This window comes from Melanerpes formicivorus, unplaced genomic scaffold, assembly GCF_026170545.1.
Source record: "Melanerpes formicivorus ecotype bairdi unplaced genomic scaffold, bMelFor1.0.p_v2 SCAF_2, whole genome shotgun sequence".
Classification (NCBI taxonomy): domain Eukaryota; kingdom Metazoa; phylum Chordata; class Aves; order Piciformes; family Picidae; genus Melanerpes; species Melanerpes formicivorus.
In genome coordinates this window covers 2,345,057-2,365,435 of record NW_027142354.1, presented here as the reverse complement: position 1 = coordinate 2,365,435, position 20,379 = coordinate 2,345,057, and the positions used below count along the sequence as shown (strand labels likewise).

At 48.0% G+C, this 20,379-nt stretch overlaps 1 protein-coding gene across 5 annotated transcripts in view; it reads left to right on the top strand.

Annotated features, from left to right (window-relative positions):
• Positions 1-1,460: 1,460 nt before the first annotated feature.
• The window catches only part of SNX14 (sorting nexin 14), an 89,351-nt gene continuing 70,432 nt past the window's right edge, over positions 1,461-20,379 (top strand). For all 5 annotated transcript variants that reach the window (XM_068149057.1, XM_068149041.1, XM_068149050.1 and 2 more), the window contains exons 1-5: positions 1,461-1,627; positions 1,731-1,851; positions 3,803-3,879; positions 3,988-4,066; positions 13,997-14,040. In XM_068149057.1, coding sequence (XP_068005158.1) covers positions 1,488-1,627; positions 1,731-1,851; positions 3,803-3,879; positions 3,988-4,066; positions 13,997-14,040 — 461 coding nt within the window. In that variant the 5' untranslated portion in view covers positions 1,461-1,487. The remainder of the gene's footprint in view (positions 1,628-1,730; positions 1,852-3,802; positions 3,880-3,987; positions 4,067-13,996; positions 14,041-20,379) is intronic.

Here is a 20,379-nt window from a genome sequence, read left to right as displayed (position 1 = left end):
TTCCAAAGACTGACTTTTCCTTAACGGCATCGCTGCGGGGTTGTTGCGGAACGCTTGTAAACACACCGCTTCTGAGGAGCCGCGTTCCATGGGCACTCATCTGCCCTTTGCCCAAATATGCATGTGTGGGGCTACTGCAAATCAGCATAAAAGGCAACAGCAAATCAGCATAAAAGGCAACAGCCGCTTCTCAACTCGAAAATAAAAGCAGGGACTTCCCTTGCAGCAGAGCTTTTGGGTGTTTTGCAGCTCGGGAGCCACTCTTCCCCCTCGTTAAGCACTTGTAAGTTTGTCCATTGAGCCAATCTTCTCCTAACCAGCAGCGTCCTTTTAACACAACCTCAAGCTTCCCAAGCCTGGCTGTACTCTATGGTTGTTGAAAGCATTCAAACAGGTTGAAAAGTTTGTGACTTTTTAACCTGAGGGCGGTTACTCGTGCGCAGGTGGGTTGAAATTGTTCTCACTAGCAATAAACTACATTGCAGCATGAATGTCTTTTCAGTGTTGGGGCATTTTATACTTAACTGATGTTAAGTCTCACGCTTCTATCCCAGTTCCTTTACAAGCACTTCAGAAGCGTAGGGAGGCATTTACACGGTTTTAGTATCCCGGTCCCTAAACGATTTACTTCAGTCATCCTCTAAATATAGAGCGTTTATTCAGATGGAGCAGTTGCTGGCAGCGCGGCGCTGGGAGCCCCTGTTGCCCAGAACCGAAGTATTTATAACTAGGTAAGGGCTCTGTCATCGGAGATCTTCTATTTACAGGGCTTAGTACAGTATGTTAAATAGCCAAGCTCCACAAATGCCACCCGAGCGCGCCGCCGGAGGGCTGCTGACGGGATCTCTGCGGGAGCCGAAAGCGCCCCCGCCACATCAGACCCAGCTCTGTCTTCCTCCGCTCGCCCGCAGCTGGCGGCTTCTCCGCCGGCCACCGCCGTGCCCCGAGACGTAGCGCCGGGACCAGCAGTCGTCGGTCCAGCCTGCCCCATGCAATAAGGCTGAGGTTCCCACAGGCTTCGGGGCGCTGCTTTCAGTATTCAGTATCACCAAGGTTGGAAGAGACCTCAAAGATCACCGAGTCCAACCTGTCACCACAGACCTCATGACTAGAGTAGGGAGGACACTACTGCCCACTGCAGGCTTGAACTCACGACCTTCCCATTAAGGGTCTGATGTGCCACCAAGCTCGCCGCGGCTCAGAGCCACCCACCCCGGTTCCCGCTCCGTCCCGGCCGCCTCAGCCCTTCCCCCAGGCTGCGGCGGCGGTGAGGGGAGGGAGGGAGCAGCGGGGCAGGAGCGGCCGGCGCGGCAGCTGTACGATCCGCGGTGGGGAACGCCCCAGCCGCCGCCACGTCGGGTCGCCCCCGCCCCCGCCAGCAAGATGGCGGACGCGTGACACCGCGCGCGTTGTCACGTGATCGGCGTCACGTGGCGGCCGGAGCGGAAGCGGCGCGGCCTCCCCCTGCCGCGGCTGCCGGGCCGGCCATGGGCTGGGTGCGGGCCGCCGGGCAGCGGCTGCGGCAGCGGGCGCGGGGCGCCGAGGCGCTGCGGGAGACCTGCCGGCAGTACCCGCTCATCTGCTGCATTCTCCTGGGGCTGGGCGCCGCCACCCTCCTTCTCAACCGGTAACTGGGCCCGGCCCGCCCGGCCGGGAGGGCTGGGGCGGGGCGGGCTCGGTGCAGCGCTCGTACCTTGTGCAGTAATATTTCCTTCCCGTTTATTTATAAGGCATCTTCACGTTATGATGATCGTGTGGTCATTCGTGGCTGGCATCGTCACCTTCTACTGTTCATTTGGACCGGATTCCCTTTTGCCCAACTTTCTGTATACTATAAAATATAAACCCAAGGTAAATAACGTCTGTTACCGTGCCTGAGATGGCTTTCTTTAGGTCTGGGTTGAATTTACATCGGGTGGTGACCCTTGTACGATTCCAGCTGCTTTCTGACACGCTGCACTTCAGTACAGCTCATCTGCCAACCGAGGGAAGCTTTGTAGCAGATACAGAATGATTGAGACTTTGGATTGTTGCAGCAGGAGAGGTTTAGGCTGGATGTAAGGGAGAAGTTCTTCACAGAAAGAGAGATTGGCCATTGGAATGGGCTGCCCAGGGAGGTGGTGGAGTCACCATCACTGGAGGTGTTTAGAGACTGGATGGGGCACTTAGTGCCATGGTTTAGTTGATTAGATGGTGTTGGGTGATAGGTTGGACTCGATGATCTTGAAGGTCTCTTCTATCCTGGTCTATTCTTATTCTATTCTATTCTATTCTATTCTATTCTATTCTATTCTATTCTATTCTATTCTATTCTATTCATCTCAAAGGTCTTTTCCAACCTGGTTAATTCTATTCTCTATTCTCTGTCTACATTTCTGCATAGTCCCATCAGACCTCTGTGGCTGTAAAGGTGGGGGAGTCTGCATCACTGGAGGTGTTTAGAGACTGGATGGGGCACTTAGTGCCATGGTTTAGTTGATTAGATGGTGTTGGGTGATAGGTTGGACTCAATGATCTTGAAGGTCTCTCCTATCCTGGTCTATTCTAATTCTATTCTAATTCTATTCTATCCTATCCTATCCTATCCTATCCTGTCCTATCCTATCCTATCCTATCCTATCCTATCCTATCCTATCCTATCCTATCCTATCCTATCCTATCCTATCCTATCCTATCCTATCCTATCCTATTCTCAAAGATCTTTTCCAACCTGGTTAATTGTATTCTCTATTCTCTGTCTACATTTCTGCACAGTCCCATCAGACCTCTCTGGCTGTAAAGCTGGGGTTTGAGACTGCTCGTAGATGTAGTTTACTGCACTCATTTTTCACTGTTGTTTTTTGAGTAGAAGGTATGAGAAATTGTGTAGTTTTGTTGTCTTTTATTGAAGATGCTCTTCCTTTGGTAAGCTAGCATTGAGCTTTCTTTGCTGATTTTGGATGGGGTGCTTGGTGCCATGGGTTAGTTGTTTAGGTGGGTTGGATTGGTTGGTGGGTTGGACACGATGATCTTGAAGGCCTCTTCCAACCTGGTTTATTCTATGTATTCTATGTATAGCATTTGACAGTCTCAAGCTGCACCACGGGAGGTTTAGGATGGATGTTAGGAAGAAATTCTTCACAGAAAGAGAGATTGCCCATTGGAATGGGCTGCCTGGGAGGTGGTGGAGTCACCATCATTGGAGGTGTTCAGGAGGAGACTTGATGGGGTGCTTGGTGCCATAGTTTAGTTGATTAGGTGGTGTTGGATGATAGGTTGGACATGATGATCTTGAAGGTCTCTTCTAACCTGGTCTGGTCTGGTCTTAGTCTATTCTATTCTATTCTATTCTATTCTATTCTATTCTATTCTATTCTATTCTATTCTATTCTATTCTATTCTATTCATACCATGCCTTATTATCGGCAGTGACAGGATGAGGGGCAATGGCCTTAGGCTGGAGAAGAGGAGATTTGGACGTTAGGAACAAATTCTTTACTGTGAAGGCAGTGGAACACTGGAACAGGTTGCCCAGGGAGGTGGTTGAGGCCCCTTGCCTGTAGATATTCAAGGTGGGGCTCCACGAGGCCCTGGGCAGCCTGATCTAGTTGGGGATGTCCCTGCTGATGGCGGGGGGGTCAGGCTGGATGACCTTTGGAGGTCCCTTCCAGCCCGGACCGTTGTATGATACTATGATCTTGTTTTCCTGTTGGGAGAACAACTTTTGTCTTTCTGCTGTTCACTTTTCTGTAGTTGTGTACTCTTAAAAGGAAATTGAGAGTCATTCTCAAGAGCATAAACTCCTCTAAATATCTTCTCTTAGCAATTAGAATTGCCGGAGCTGTTTCCCCATGGTCACAGTTGTGCTGTGTGTGGCAAGGTCAAATGCAAGAGGCACAGGTGAGCTTATGTGTCACTGGTGAGGTTATTAATTCTTGTATTTTGCACATAGCAGTAGGAAACTTTCAGTTCAAAAGTGACATCAACTTTTCCATGTTCCTCCTGCAGACCTACTTTGCTTCTGGAAAACTATCAGCCATGGCTGGATCTAAAAGTGCCTTCCAAGGTTGATGCATCACTTTCAGAGGTAATTGCTGCTTCATTTCTTTGATACCCTTAAATTCAGTGAGTTTTCATTACAGATCTCTTAAACCTAAGACTTCTGCTTCAGTAGGTTGTGCAGATGTACTTCCCATGCATATTAGCTTGTTCCTGTGGGAGTCAAATCAAAAGAATATATGCTGGGAGCAGAGAAGTGAGATGGCCTTCTTATTAACACAGAAGTGACTTGTTCCTGTAGTGGCCTGCTTAAAAGACAGGCATGGCAGGGGGATTGCAACTAGATGATCCTTGTGGTCCCTTCCAACCCTGACTGATACTATGATACTAAGAAACATCTATGTAAACTATAAAGTTTAAAGGGAAGAACAACTGTAAGTGAACATGTTCAGGTCTCAAAAAGTTAAAGGTTTCAGCCTGCTTGGGAGGCTGAAGTGGGGATTTGAAGCTGAGGAGATTATTTGCTCCAGCTGCAAAAAGGTTGTAGTGAAGATGATAATGTAAAGATAGCTGAAGCCATCAACTAAAGCTGCAACAAAGTCTGTCTGAAAACAGACAAAAAGAATTGGTAGACTTACTCAAAGAAAAATAGCAAAAAAATAGAAATGGGTAGATGCAGATTGGATGTTAGGAAGAAGTTCTTCCCCATGAGGGGGGTGAGACCCTGGAACAGGTTGCCCAGGGAGGTGGTGGAAGCCTCATCCCTCAGAGGTTTTTAAGGCCAGGCTGGATGTGGCTCTGGGCAACCTGATCTAGTGTGAGGTGACACTGTCCCCCACAGCAAACTCCTGGCCAAGCTGTCAGCCCATGACTTGGACGGGAGCACTCTGCATTGGGAACTGGCTGGAGGGCTGAGCCCAGAGAGTGGTGGTGAATGGTGCCACATCCAGCTGGCAGCCAGTCACTAGTGGTGTGCCCCAAGGATCAGTGCTGGACCCTGTGCTCTTTAACATCTTTATTGATGATCTGGATGAGGGCATTGAGTCCATCATCAGTAAATTTGCTGACAACACCAAGCTGGGGGCAGGAGTTGATCTGCTGGAGGGTAGAGAGGCTCTGCAGAGGGACCTCGACAGGCTGGACAGATGGGCAGAGTCCAAGGGCATGAGATTGAACACATCCAAGTGCCGGGTTCTGCACATTGGCCACAACAACCCCATGCAGTGCTACAGGCTGGGGTCAGAGTGGCTGGAGAGCAGCCAGGCAGAGAGGGACCTGGGGGTACTGAACATGAGCCTGCAGTGTGCCCAGGCAGCCAAGAGGTCCAATGGCATCCTGGCCTGCATCAGGAACAGTGTGGGCAGTAGGAGCAGGGAGGTCATTCTGCCCCTGTACACTGCACTGGTTAGGCCACACTTCGAGTCCTGTGTCCAGTTCTGGGCCCCTCAGATTAGGAAGGAGGTTGACTTGCTGGAGCATGTCCAGAGAAGGGCAACAAAGCTGGTGAGGGGTTTGGAGCACAAGCCATATGAGGAGAGACTGAGGGAGCTGGGGTTGCTTAGCCTGGAGAGGAGGAGACTCAGGGGTGACCTTATCACTCTCTACAACTACCTGAAGGGAGGTTGTAGACAGGCAAGGGCTGATCTCTTCTCCCAGGCAACCAGCACCAGAACAAGAGGACACAGTCTCAGGCTGCACCAGGGGAGGTTTAGGTTGGATGTTAGGAAGAAGTTCTGTACAGAGAGAGTGATTGCCCATTGGAATGGGCTGCCTGAGGAGGTGGTGGAGTCACCATCACTGGAGGTGTTTAGGAGGAGACTGGATGGGGTGCTTGGTGCCATGGTTTAGTTGATTAGATGGTGTTGGATGAATAGTTGGACTCGATGATCTCAAAGGTCTTTTCCAACCTGGTCTGGTCTATTCTAGTCTAGTCTAGTCAATTCTGTTCTGTTCTATTCTATTCTAAAAGTGTATCAGGTGTTTTGCCCACACCATATTCTTCTTCACTATTTTCCTCAGGGAATGCCTGGAATTAGATAGTCTGCTTCAGTTGGGAAGGAGACACCGCTCTTACTGGCTGTTGTGGGTTAGTCATACATTAGAGGGAAGCTGATACAGGGAGAGATGCATTAAGATTAATGAGATTCTAAAGGTGTGCAGAGTGCTGCCTGCTTCTGAGAGGGAAAGTATTTGCAGTAATTCTGGATTTATTCTGGATTGTTTGCTTTCTAGTTCTTCCCTTGCAGGTTGTAGAATGTTGGCAGCATTGTCACTTCCAGGGTTTCTGATTTTGAATCAGTTGTGTAGTCTTTCAGCTTGTGTTTTGAAGTGCTTACAGAGTAATTGAAGACACATGCAAGTGCAAGGTTTTCCTCAGAAGTGTGGATTTTTCTCCTGGGTTGTGATGGCAGTTTGTCTTGGTTTGCAAATTCCTCATCTTTTGCAGCCATGTTTTGGTTATCTAGCTGCTGTACATGGTTAGAACAGACAGAAACACCCAAGCTTGGACTCTCTTCCCCTCCTCATTTATGTATGTTATTGCAGTTGAACTCTTTAACTGCCTCAACTATCAGTATTTCATAGTTTGACCTGGGTCCTGCACATAAGTAATAGAATCATAGAACATTAGAGGTTGGAAGGGACCTCCAGAGATCATCAAGTCCACCTCCCACTGCCAGTGCAGGATCACCTAGGGTAGCCCTCACAGGAATGCATCCAGATGGGTTTGGAAAGTCTCCAGAGAAGGAGACTCCACAACCTCTCTGGGCAGCCTGTTCCAGTGCTTCATTACCCTCACTGTAAAGAAGTTTCTCCTCATGTTGAGGTGAAATCTCTGATGTTCAAGTTTGTATCCATTGTTCCTTGTCTTATTACTGTGCACCCCCTTCACTTGACACACACCTCTCATATAGTTATAGACATTGATCAGATCCACTCTCAGTCTTCTCTTCTAAAGACTAAACAGCCCCAGGGCTCTCAGTCTCTCTTCACAGGGGAGATGCTCAAGTCCCCTAATCATCCTTGTGGCTCTCCATTGGATTCTTTCCAGCAGGTCTCTGTCTCTCTTGAATTGGGGAGCCCAAAACTGGGGAGACCATGCCTGGAATACTGTGGTCTCACCAGGGCAGAGCAGAGGGGAAGAAGAACCTCCCTAGACCTGTTGAACACACTTTTCTTGATGCACCCCAGGATCCCTTTGGCTCTCTTGGCCACCAGGGCACACTGCTGTCCCATGCAGAACTTGCTGCCCACCAGCACTCCAAGGTCTTTCTCCATGGAGTTGCTTTCCAGCAGGGCAGCCCCTAACCTGTACTGGTGCCTGCTGTTATTCCTCCCCAGATGCAGGACCCTGCACTTGTTCTTAGTGAACTTCATGAGGTTTGCTTTTACCCAGCTCTCCAGCCTGTCCAGATCTTGTTGGATGGCAGCAGAACCTGACCAAAGTGACCAGAAGTCTTTTTGAATTTGGATGTGACACCTGTTGGTCAGTTCTTAATGTTGTTTGTAATTTCAGGTCCTTCTATAAAGGAGCATTTCATTCTGTTACTCAGTTAATGAACTCAGCTTTTCCCCTACGCTCTCATTTTTGTTGTGTGAGGGGTGGTTGCAAGTCAAACCTGTGGAAATCTTCTCAGCTACTCATGAAAGAAATGCCTTGTAGGATCAAGGTGCTGTCTGTTAACCTCACTGGTTTTTCCTTTCATTCTGAAGTTGTCAAGTTCTTGATTGGATTGTGGGACCAGAATTTTATCTCTTTTTATTTCTCTTCTGAATGTAAGAGGTGGACAAACACATGATAAGAAATCACTGTCTTAAGTGTGCTCTTTGCCAGTCCTGAACCCTTGTTTACAGCACAGTGGCCTGCATGCTTTCTTCTTGGGAGTTTCTTGTTCTACCCTCAGGAATTAGTCTCAGCTCTCCAGTTATAGCATCTTATAAGGCTCTTAAGATTGTTCTTGTGCTTTATTTATCAAGTCCTTACTTCTTCCCAGTCTAATTTGGTACTTCCTGGTGCTTTGGTGTGCCCCAGGGATCAGTGCTGGGCCCTGTGCTCTTTAACATCTTCATTGATGTTCTGGATGAGGGCTTTGAGTCCATCATCAGTAAATTTGCTGATGACACCAAGCTGGGGGCAGGAGTTGATCTGCTGGAGGGTAGAGAGGTTCTGCAGAGGGACCTCGACAGGCTGGACAGATGGGCAGAGTCCAAGGGCAGGAGATTGAACACATCCAAGTGCCGGGTGCTGCACATTGGCCACAACAACCCCATGCAGTGCTACAGGCTGGGGTCAGAGTGGCTGGAGAGCAGCCAGGTGGAGAGGGACCTGGGGGTGCTGGTTGATGGTAGGCTGAACATGAGCCTGCAGTGTGCCCAGGCAGCCAAGAGGGCCAATGGCATCCTGGCCTGCATCAAGAACAGTGTGGCCAGCAGGAGCAGGGAGGTCATTCTGCCCCTGTACACTGCACTGGTTAGGCCACACCTCGAGTCCTGTGTCCAGTTCTGGGCCCCTCAGTTTAGGAAGGAGGTTGACTTGCTGGAGCATGTCCAGAGAAGGGCAACAAAGTTGGGGAGGGGTTTGGAACACAAGCCCTATGAGGAGAGGCTGAGGGAGCTGGGGTTGCTTAGCCTGGAGAAAAGGAGGCTCAGGGGTGACCTTATTGCTCTCTACTACTGCCTTAAGGGAGGTTGTAGACAGGCAGAGGTTGGTCTCTTCTCCCAGGCAGCCAGCACCAGAACAAGAGGACACAGTCTCAGGCTGCACCAGGGGAGGTTTATGCTGTAGGTTAGGAAGAAGTTCTATACAGAGAGAGTGATTGCCCATTGGAATGGGCTGCCCAGGGAGGTGGTGGAGTCACCATCCCTGGACGTGTTCAGGAGGAGACTTGATGAGGTGCTTGGTGCCATGGTTAAGTTGATTAGGTGGTGTTGGATTGGTTGATGGGTTGGACACGATCTCGAAGGTCTCTTCCAACCTGGTCTGGTCTAGTCCTATTCTATTCTATTCTATTCTATTCTATTCTATTCTATTCTATTCTATTCTATTCTATTCTATTCTATTCTATTCTATTCTATTCTATTCTATTCTATTCTATTCTATTCTATTCTATTCTATTCTATTCTATTCTATTCTCCCATGCTGCTGATTGATCACTTGCCTTGACACTTCCTCCTCCTGACACCTGATGTCTAATCTATGGCAGTCCCAGAAAGTGTTTCTCAACAGCAAAGACTGACTGCCTTGCTGTCTGAGGCAGTGCACACTAGAAAATATTTTCTCTTTGTTTTTAATTCAAGCTGTTGCTTATATTGCTGCCTGCTGGACTTGGTTTTATATCTGCAATCCCTTTCGTTTCCAAGCTGCTCACGCATAGGCAGGTTGCATGAAACGTAGCTAAGGTTTAGACAAAATGACTCATCGTTTGCATTTGAAACTGACAAAGAATACTTCAGAGACAAGGAAATTGCCTATCACTAGCTGGCATTCTTTGAGGTGTCCTGTCTGCTCTGTTGTGTGTGTAGCATGAGCAGTTGAGCTTAGTGAATAGTGTTGGTACTGCTAGAAGGGAAGTGGATAGAATAGAATAGAATAGAATAGAATAGAATAGAATAGAATAGAATAGAATAGAATAAACCAGGTTGGAAGAGACCTTTGAGATCATCAAGTCCACCCTATCATCCAACACTATCTAATCAACTAAATCATGGCACCAAGCACCCCATCCAGTCTCTTCCTCAACACCTCCAGTGATGGTGACTCTACCACCTCCCTGGGCAGCCCACTCCAATGGCAAATCACTCTTTCTGGAAAGAACTTCTTCCTGACATCCTGCCTAAACCTCCCCTGTTGCAGCTTGAGACTGTGTCCTCTTGTTCTGGTACTGGTTGCCTGGGAGAAGAGACCAACCTCTGTCTGTCTACAACCTCCCTTAAGGTAGTAGTAGAGAGCAATAAGGTCACCCCTGAGCCTCCTCTTCTCCAGGCTAAGCAACCCCAGCTCCCTCAGCCTCTCCTCATAGGGCTTGTGTTCCAAACCCCTCCCCAGCTTTGTTGCCCTTCTCTGGACACACTTCAGCAACTCAACATCTTTCCTAAACTGAGGGCCCCAGAACTGGACACAGTACTCAAGGTGTGGCCTAACCAGTGCTGAGTACAGGGGTTCTTGCATCTTGGATCTTGCATCTTTTCTGCTTTTCTTGCTGATTTAATAACCAGAGAAAAGTGGTTCTCAGAATGATGTGTGTTTGGCTTTGCTGGCAGTAAGAATGAGATCTCTTGCTGTTGGAAGTGATTCTTCTGGTGGCCTATAGAAGCCTGTGGACTGAAGGCAAAGAGAGTGCCAACAAGTTATGTTAGCATCTGATGAACTGAATTTGCAGTGACACAGGTGGTTGAAGCCTGATGGACAGACTTTCAGTTCCAAAGTAGCAGTCATGCATAAAGAGAGCTCTTTTGAGAGGAGTGCTTTGTGCTCCCTTTGACTACGCTGCCTTCTGCTTGAAGGCTTTCCAAGTGAACTTTCCACTCCAAGCAGAAGGTGGTCTGCTGTGGTTGCTCCAGTTGGGGAAACACATAGCAAAAGTGGAGGAGGAAGACAAAGGGATCCTTTGACAGATAGGTGCCTTGTCTGGGTTGTTCTGCAGGCCTTTGCTTTTGAAAGACACATCTTCGAAGGAACCTGGAGCACTGAAGAGGTTTATTTTGTTAGAAACTCAGTATGAACAAAACCAATGTTGCATTACTTGGGAAACTGAAGTGTCTGTGAGGCAAACTGGTGGTTTATATACTGGCAGTGCTATGGAAGGCATCATGGAAATTGGCTTTGAGTAGTCTGGCCTATTGCTCTTAAGGCTAGTGGTCTGCCTTGCTGACTGGTACTGGATGTGCTCTCACTCCTGTTGTCTGAAGATTAACTTCCCAAGAAGCCTCTCTGGGATTTCCTGATCTATTCCAGACTGGGAAGCAAAGCCTCTGTAGCCATCTCTTCCCACCCTGCTTTTGAAAACTATGGGTCTGAAGGGGGCAGGATGAACAAAATCTAGCTTACCCATCATCAGCACCTGATCATCTTACAACTTCAAGATCTATTACTATAGGGGTAGGAGGAAAGACATTGATGACATTGCATGGTCTATGGCACAGGCATCTAAAGTTACCTCAGATGGAAAACAGCCCTTCAGAGGAACAGGAGCAAAATTCTTCCTTCACCCTTACAAGCAAAGGGAGGAAAATCACCGAAGTGGAACAACTGCAAGAGAAAATCCTGATACATTTGAGTAGGTGATATTCTTAGTAGTGAAGACAGCAGAAGAGTATTTGTCAGCTGCTCCAGTCTAAAGAATTGAGAGGAACTGAAGAGGCTGTGGTGTGCAATTTACTGAGTGTGCTTTTATAATCATGAGTAGAGCAGAGTCATGTAGTGCCCTAAACCCAGTTTAAATTTAGTAAGCCTTCAGTTCTTTGCAGTGCACACAGTGTGAAGGAGTGGAGCAGCAGGGCTTGTAAGAACAGTAGTGCTTGTTCTAGAAGTGACACTTGTGTGTCAGCTGCCTCATTCAGCTTTCCTTTCAAGCAGATTCTGCACTTGTCTTTGAACACAATGGCTTTCTTTGCAAAACCTTTCCTCCAAGAGTATGTGGCACAGCAGCCTCCCATAGAAGCACACACTGCCCTCCTCAGCACTGCTGCTGCTGGGAACAAACTGATCTTTAGAGCAATGATTCAGATTAAGGGGTAGGTTGCAACAGGGGGAGGTAGTACAGAGAGTGTCTTGGGATTAAAACGAAGGAGGAGAGATACCATGAAAATGTCATCCTTCCTTCACCTTCATCATGTTCTTTTTTTTCTTGGCACTCTCTGCTATTTCCCCTTCCCTTCAGAAGTTTTCTTTTTGCTTTGTTTTACAAGGACTGTGACAATAGCTTTCATGTAGGTATAAGGAGAGGTGCCAAAGCAGCAGTCCTAGCATGTATGGTGGTGGCAGCCCCTGGACTGCACACTGATTGTCACCTCCTTTTCTTCCCTTCCTTCAGGGACAAAGCAAAGATGAACCTGGACATGCCTTTGACATGACTGCAATAGGATAGGATAGGATAGGATAGGATAGGATAGGATAGAATAGAATAGAATAGAATAGAATAGAATAGAATAGAATAGAATAGAATAGAATAGAACAGAATAGAATAAACCAGCTTGGAAAAGACCCTTTTAATCATCAAGTCCAACCTATCACCCAACACCATCTAATCAACTAAACCATGGCACCAAGCACCCCATCCAGTCTCTTCCTAAACACCTCCAATGATGGTGATTCCACCACCTCCCTGGCAGCCCATTCCAATGGGCAATCTCTCTTTCTGTGAAGAACTTCTTCCTAACATCCAGCCTAAACCTCCCCTGAGGCTTAGCACTGGTTCTGCCTGATTAATGAGATTCTGCAATGTGGAAAAGGCAACCACAGGCTTGACCTGTGAGGAATAAGTTTGATGGAAGAGGATGGAAAAGATTCTCCAACAGAGTTCCATGTAGTCAGGATACACAGGGGCTAGGAACAGGAGGCAGAAGGCCATGAGGATATATGCAGGACAAGAACTTTGGGAGCTGCTATGTTTGAGACTTTAGGAGATGACTGGACCCTAAGGCATGTATTGTTGAAATTGTGGTGCAGGATGTGGAGAAAGGGAGCAGCTTTCCTAGGAATTACTTTTTAGGATTCTCCTTTTGCTTTCTTTGTGAGTGGTACAAACTGGAGAGGGACCTGGGGGTATTGGTTGATAGTTGACTGAATATGTCAGCAACGTGCCTAGGTGGCTAAGAGTGTATTAGAAAACAGTGTGGCCAGCAGGAGCAGGGAGGTAATCATCCCCCTGTACTCTGCATTGCTGAGGTCACACCTTGAGTACTGTGTTCAGTTCTGAGCCCCTCAGTACAGGAAGAATATTGAAATGCTGGAGAATATCCAGAGAAGGGCAACGAGGTTCATGAAGGGCCTGGAGCACATGTCCTATGAGGAACATCAGAGGGAGCTGGGGTTGTTCAGTCTGGAGAAGAGGAGGCTGAGGAGAGGCCTTAATGCTCTCCACAATTACCTGAAGGGAGGTTGGAGCAAAGAGGGGGCAGCTTGTTCTCCTTGGTGTCAAGCAACAGGACTAGAGGAAATGGTTTCAAGCTGCACCAGGGGAGGTTTCGGCTGGATATTAGGATATATTTCTTCACTGAAAGGCTTCTCAAATGTTGGAATGGTCTGCCCAGGGCAGTGGTGGAAAGAATGTGGGCTGATGTGAAAAATGAGGTAAGGACTGTCTGAGGTACAGTTACATTTGCTGTAGCGTTCACCAGACAGTAGCCGCAGCCCTGCCCTTCGTGTTGTCCGTGGTGCTAGTGGCAGCTGCTTCAAGCTGATACCTGATGGAGCCATCACTTCTTTTTGCTTTTTGCACAAAGCACTGACTATTGTGCAAAATGATACATCTCACAGTAGGATCACAGTCTACACATTTCTGTGTTAAAGATCCATGGTGTGTGAAGAAGCCCTATGAGGAGAGGCTGAGAGAGCTGGGATTGTTTAGCCTGGAGAAGAGGAGGCTCAGGGGAGACCTCATTGCTGTCTACCTGAAGGGAGCTTGTAGCCAGGTGGGGGTTGGTCTCTTCTCCCAGGCAACCAGCACCAGAACAAGAGGACACAGTCTCAAACTGTACCAGGGGAGGTTTAGGCTTGAGGTGAGGAGAAAGTTCTTCACAGAGAGAGTTGTTAGCCATTGGGATGTGCTGCCCAGGGAGGTGGTGGAGTCACCATCCCTGGATGTGTTCTAATAGGGATTGGACATGGCACTTGAAGCCATGGTTTAGTAGTCAAGAGGTGTTGGGTGACATGTTGGACTTCATGATCTTTGAGGTGTTTTCCAGCCTTATTGATTCTGTGATTCTATGATTCTCTTTGGAAGGTGTATTTCTAACCATTCCAACAAGGGCTTGTGGTGAACTGTCAATTTGGTAACGTGGTTGTCTTTGTTCTGCACAGGTGCTCGAGCTGGTGCTGGAGAACTTTATTTATCCATGGTACAGGTATGAGCTTTACCTGAAAACTACTGGGTTTGAATATCATAAGTATTTGTCAAACTGGTTTAGAAATAGACACCTGAAGATAAAAGTTTCTGTTGGTTTAGTAAAATATAAAAAATGCTTTTGAGTGCTACTGTTTCATTGTCTTACTCTCTTTAAATAATTCAGGCATGACAGGCTTGATTCTGAAATGTGTATTTCCTCCTCTAAACCCTTTCAGAGGTTAATTTTATATGTTGATTTTCTAATAACTCTTAGATGGATGTACATATGGTGTGACTAAAATCTGTGCAAACACTCAGGAGCCCTGAGGACTTTTATTTCTGGATTAGAAACGTGCTGATCTTTATACTGCTTAAAAAAAACAACAGAAAACTCAGGTTTTCAAAACTCAATTCTACTTTTAATTAATGTAGAAAGGGTATTTAGAATACATGCTGTGGCCACCTTCTTGCAAAGCATCTGGTGATTTGCTGAGTCTTAAGGCTGTGAGTGGTTATGCTGAGCTGAATAGAGCAATGTGGTATCAATAGTATCATAGTATCAGTCAGGGTTGGAAGGGACCACAAGGATCATCTAGTTCCAACCCCCCTGCCATGGGCAGGGACACCCCACACTACATCAGCCTGGCCAGAGCCTCATCCAGCCTGGGCTTAAACACCTCCAGGGATGGGGCCTCGACCACCTCCCTGGACAACCCATTCCAGGGTCTCGCCACTCTCATGGTGAAGAACCTCCTCCTCACATCCAGCCTGAATCTCCCCACCTCCAGCTTCATTCCATTCCCCCTAGTCCTATCACTTACCTGAGATCCTGAGAAGTCCTTCCCCAGCCTTCCTGTAGGCCCCCTTCAGATACCGGAAGGCCACAATTAGGTCACCTGGGAGCCTTCTCTTCTCCAGACTGAACAGCCCCAACTCCTTCAGTCTGTCCTCATAGGAGAGGTGCTCCAGCCCTCTGATCATCCTCGTGGCCCTTCTCTGGACACCTTCCAGCACCTCCAGATCCCTCTTGTAATAGGGGCTCCAGAACTGGACACAGTACTCCAGGTGGGGTCTCACCAGGGCTGAGTAGAGGGGGAGGATCACCTCCCTCGACCTGCTGGCCACACTTCTCCTGATGCAGCCCAGGATCTGATTGGCTTTATCTATCTATCTATCTATCTATCTATCTATCTATCTATCTATCTATCTATATTTCTATATCTATATCTGTGTGTGTATATATATATATATATATGTATAGTTTTCTTGCTTTTATCTTTTTTTCTTGTTTGTGACTCTCTGGAATCCAAAGTTTTCAGGGCAGACTTCTTGTGCCTGATTCAGTTTCAATTGTGTGGCTGCATGTCTCCATCTGTGTGATGCAGGAGCTCCAAACTTAACTGCTTCTGCAGACAGCAGAGGGAGCTTTAGTACCATCTATTGTGAAGGAACAAATAGGAAAACTCAAAAGGTTTTTGACTTTTCACAGACAGGAAGCTAGAGTTTTCTGTAACAAATGTAAGGGAACCATCTTTTGTATTTCACAACTGGAAACTGGTGGAAGATTTCTTCCCTGTCTTCATCTTTTTTGATTAACAAACAAACTTGGACTCCACATACTTCTTATGTCTCATGAAACCCAAGACAGTGGAAACTGGGAGTACATCATATAGTAGGGTTAGTAGTATGCATGTATAGTTAGAAGTGCAGTGCAGACTACACTTGGTATGGAGCCAGCCAGCCTAGAGTCTTGCCCTCTGCTGAGCTGTATAGATGTCACAGTATCACTAAGGTTGAAAGAGACCTCGAGGATCTTTGAGTCCAACCTGTCACCAAAGACCTCATGACTATACCATGGCACCAAGTGCCACGTCCAGTCTCCTCTTGAGCACCTCCAGGGATGGTGACTCCACCACCTCCCTGGGCAGCCCATTCCAACGACTAATGACTCTCTCAGTGAAGAACTTTCTCCTCACCTTGAGCCTAAACTTCCCCTGGTGCAGCTTGAGACTGTGTCCTCTTGTTCTGGTGCTGGTTGCCTGGGAGAAGAGACCAACCCCCACCTGGCTACAACCACCCTTCAGGTAGTTGTAGAGGGCAATGAGGTCACCCCTGAGCCTCCTCTTCTCCAGGCTAAACAATCCCAGCTCCCTCAGCCTCTCCTCATAGGGCTGTGCTCAAGGCCTCTCCCCAACCTTGTTGCCCTTCTCTGGACACGTTCAATTGTTTCGATGTCCTTCTTAAATTGAGGGGCCCAGAACTGGACACAGGACTCAAGGTGTGGCCTAACCAAAGCAGAGTACAGGGGCACAATGACCTCCCTGCTCCTGCTGGCCACACTATTCCTAATGCAGGCCAGGATGCCATTGGCCCTCTTGGCCACCTGGGCACACTGCTGGCTCATGTTCAGCTGGCTGTCAATCAGCAACCCCAGGTCCCTCTCTGTTTGGGAGCTCTCCAGCCACTCTGACCCCAGCCTGTAGCTCTGCATGGGGTTGCTGTGTCCAAAGTGCAGCACCTGGCACTTGGACTTGTTGAATGCCATCCTGTTGGACTCCGGCCATCTGTCCAGTCGGTTGAGTCTGTTCGTCCCTGCAGTCTGTTCAGTTTTGCATGGCTGCACCTCTGGGTTTTGAATTACCTCCACAATTTCAGACCTTAAAAGCTTTCCATGAACCTGAAGTACTTCCTGGGAGTTCTGGGGTATCTGAGGAATTCTTCAGGGAAACAGCTTGGTTCTGAAGGGCTTACTGGTTTCAGCTTAGCAGCAGTGATGTCAGATCTGGTCCTATTCCATCCTGACATTCAGGTGTTCCTGAGCTTTTCTGTATTTCCACTTCCAGGGAGGTGGAGGTGTGAACTGTGTGTCTGTGTGCAGCCATTTGAGGTTGGTCTTGTAGAGCATCTTAGCTCTGGCCTTTCTTACTTGGGTGTACCTCTGCTGTTTGTACAGTTCAGCTCACCCTGAAGAAGGAACACTTGAATTCATGAAATGCTTGTTCTGAGCTAACCAAACCTCACTGACTCTGGATAATTCTTCATAGAGCCAAGTCAAAAGCCTTTGCATTCAGAGTATCCTTATTTAGCAGCATGGATAACCACCAGTAGGCAATTCATACTTGCCAGACTGGGTTGGCAAAACAGTTTGCTGCTTTTCCTTGGAGAAAAGTCTGGGCATAACTCCTGGTGCTAACTTCTCCCTTTCCAGTGAGTGCAATTCTGCAGAAGCTGCCTATTTTTAACTCATTTCTTTTTCATGTGCCCTGCCATCTGATGCTGTCTTATAGCACCTTTCACACTCTGGACATGTCTCACTCAGAAGCCTGGAAAGTGTGGCAGTTACCAGAAGTGCATGCTGAAAGCTCAAATTCACAGGTTTATTGCTCAAGGAAATGAAGTGCTGTAAGCAGGGCAAAGCTGTGCTGTAAGCAGGGCAAAGCTGTGCTGTATGCAGGGCAAAGCTGTGCTGTCAGCAGGGCAAAGCTGTGCTGTATGGTTGTTCCATCAAAAAACTGTGTAGGAATTTGCAATACTTCGTTAGCAAGTTAAAATTTAGAGGCAAACATCCTTACACTTGGATCAGTTTAGAGGAATGAAGATGAGTACATAAAATCCAGGGAACTCTAGTGAAACAGGTAGTTAACAGAGTATCAGTCAGGGTTGGAAGGGACCACAAGGATCACCTAGTTCCAACCCCCCTGCCATGGGCAGGGACACCCCACACTACATCAGGCTGGCCAGAGCCTCATCCAGCCTGGGCTTAAACACCTCCAGGGATGGGGCCTCGACCACCTCCCTGGACAACCCATTCCAGGGCTTCACCACTCTCATGGTGATGAACTTCCTCCTCACATCCAGCCTGAATCTCCCCACCTCCAGCTTCATTCCATACCCCCTAGTCCTATCACTACCTAAGATCCTGAGAAGTCCCTCCCCAGCCTTCCTGTAGGCCCCCTTCAGATACTGGAAGGCCACAATTAGGTCACCTGGGAGCCTTCTCTTCTCCAGACTGGACAGCCCCAACTCTTTCAGTTGTACCTCTGTGCATTTGTTATTTGGTGTTTTTCAAAGTATTTATAGTGATCATGTTTAGTTGAGGATTTATTTATGTGTATCTCTCTGGTCTAGTTGAGGATGTTGCCCCTGCAGCAGTTGTGTTTTCAAGTTTCTCCTGAAATTCTGGGAACATGCAGGCAAGTTAAAAACAAAAAGCAATTGGACCTTCCACTGTGTCACTAGAGATTTGGGATTTTACAGGTTCTTGATGGGTTTTGGTGGTTTTGGGGGTTGGTTGTTATTTTTCACCAGTCACCAGTCTGTTGGTGATTAAAAGATTAGAATAGAATAGAATAGAATAGAATAGAATAGAATAGAATAGAATAGAATAGAATAGAATAGAATAGAATAGACCAGGTTGGAAGAGACCTTCAAGATCATCGCGTCCAACCTATCACCCAACACCACCTAATCAACTAACCCATGTAACCAAGCACCCTGTCAAGTCTCCTCCTGAACACCTCCAGTGACGGCGACTCCACCACCTCCCCAGGCAGCCCATTCCAATGGGCAATCACTCTCTCTGTGTAAAACTTCCTCCTGACCTCCAGCCTGAACCTCCCCTGGCGCAGCCTGAGACTGTGTCCTCTTGTTCTGGTGCTGGCTGCGTGGGAGAAGAGACCAACCTCTGCCTGTTTACAACCCCCCTTCAGGTAGTTGTAGACAGCAATAAGGTCACCCCTGAGTCCCTGAGTCTCCTCCTCTCCAGGCTAAGCAGCCCCAGCTCCCTCAGTCTCTCCTCACAGGGCTGTGTTCCAAGCCCCTCACCAACTTCGTTGCCCTTCTCTGGACTCGTTCCAGCAAGTCAACCTCCTTCCTAAACTGAGGGGCCCAGAACTGGACACAGGACTCGAGGTGTGGCCTAACCAGTGCAGTGTACAGGGGCAGAATGACCTCCCTGCTCCTGCTGGCCACACTGTTCTTAATGCAGGCCAGGATGCCATTGGCCCTCTTGGCTGCCTGGGCACACTGCAGGCTCATGTTCATCCTACCATCAACCAGCACCCCCAGGTCCCTCTCTGCCTGGCTGCTCTCCAGCCACTCTGACCCCAGCCTGTAGCTCTGCATGGGGTTGTTGTGGCCAATGTGCAGAACCTGGCACTTGGATGCGTTAAATCTCCTGCCCTTGGACTCTGCCCATCTGTCCAGCCTGTCGAGGTCTCTCTGCAAAGCCTCTCTACCCTCCAGCAGATCAACTCCTGCCCCCAGCTTGGTGTCATCAGCAAATTTACTGATGATAGACTCAATGCCCTCATCCAGATCATCAATAAAGATGTTAAAGAGGATGGGGCCCAGCACTGATCCCTGGGGAACCCCACTAGTGACTGGCTGCCAGCTGGATGTGGCACCATTCACCACCACTCTCTGGGTTCGACCATCCAGCCAGTTCCTAACCCAGCTCAGAGTGCTGCTGTCCAAGCCATGGGCTGACAGCTTGGCCAATGTCTCTGCAAACCTGTGGCCCGTTGTGAAAGTGCGTGACACAGAGTCACGTCCAAGTGGAATTAGCCAAGATAATGGTTATCCAAGTGCCATAAAATAACAGCCTCTTGGTCCAAATTACTTCATGTATCTTGATGCCTGTCAAATACCAGGAAGACAGTTGTACCATTTGTTTCCTAATCTCTTGGCTGTCGTTAACGGCGTGGGTATTTGCTCACTGCGCTGTTTCCAGAATGTCAGCTGCTGATCTTACAACAGACCTTCCCCTACAGTACTCCTATCTGCATATGATTAACTGTTGGAGGCTGGTTGTATTCCTTATGCCAGCAATTAGTTGCATATTTCGACCGTCAGGTCACCAGTATCTGTACCTCGCAATTTGTCTTCAGCGCGTGCTTGAGTGTTTTATAACCCAGGCTAACACTGCTTTAAAACATCAGATGCTGAGTAGAGTAAAACAGTGTTAGAGGCATAACATTTAGTCTTTTTTTAGTCTGGAGAAGGGAAGACTGAGAGAGGATTTAATAACATATCTGAGGGCTGGGTGTCAAGAGGGAGGGGACAGGCTCTGCTCATTTGCAGCCAGTGATAGGAGAAGGGACACTGGTTAGGCTGCACCTCGAGTACTGTGTCCAGTTCTGGGCCTCTCAGTTTAGGAAGGAGGTTGACTTGCTGGAGCGTGTCTAGAGAATGGCAACAAAGTTGGTGAGGGGTTTGGAACACAGCCCTGTGAGAAGAGACTGAGGGAGCTGGGGTTGCTTAGCCTGGAGAGGAGGAGACTCAGGGGTGACCTTATTGCTCTCTATAACTACCTGAAGGGAGGTTGTAGACAGGCAGAGGTTGGTCTCTTCTCCCAGGC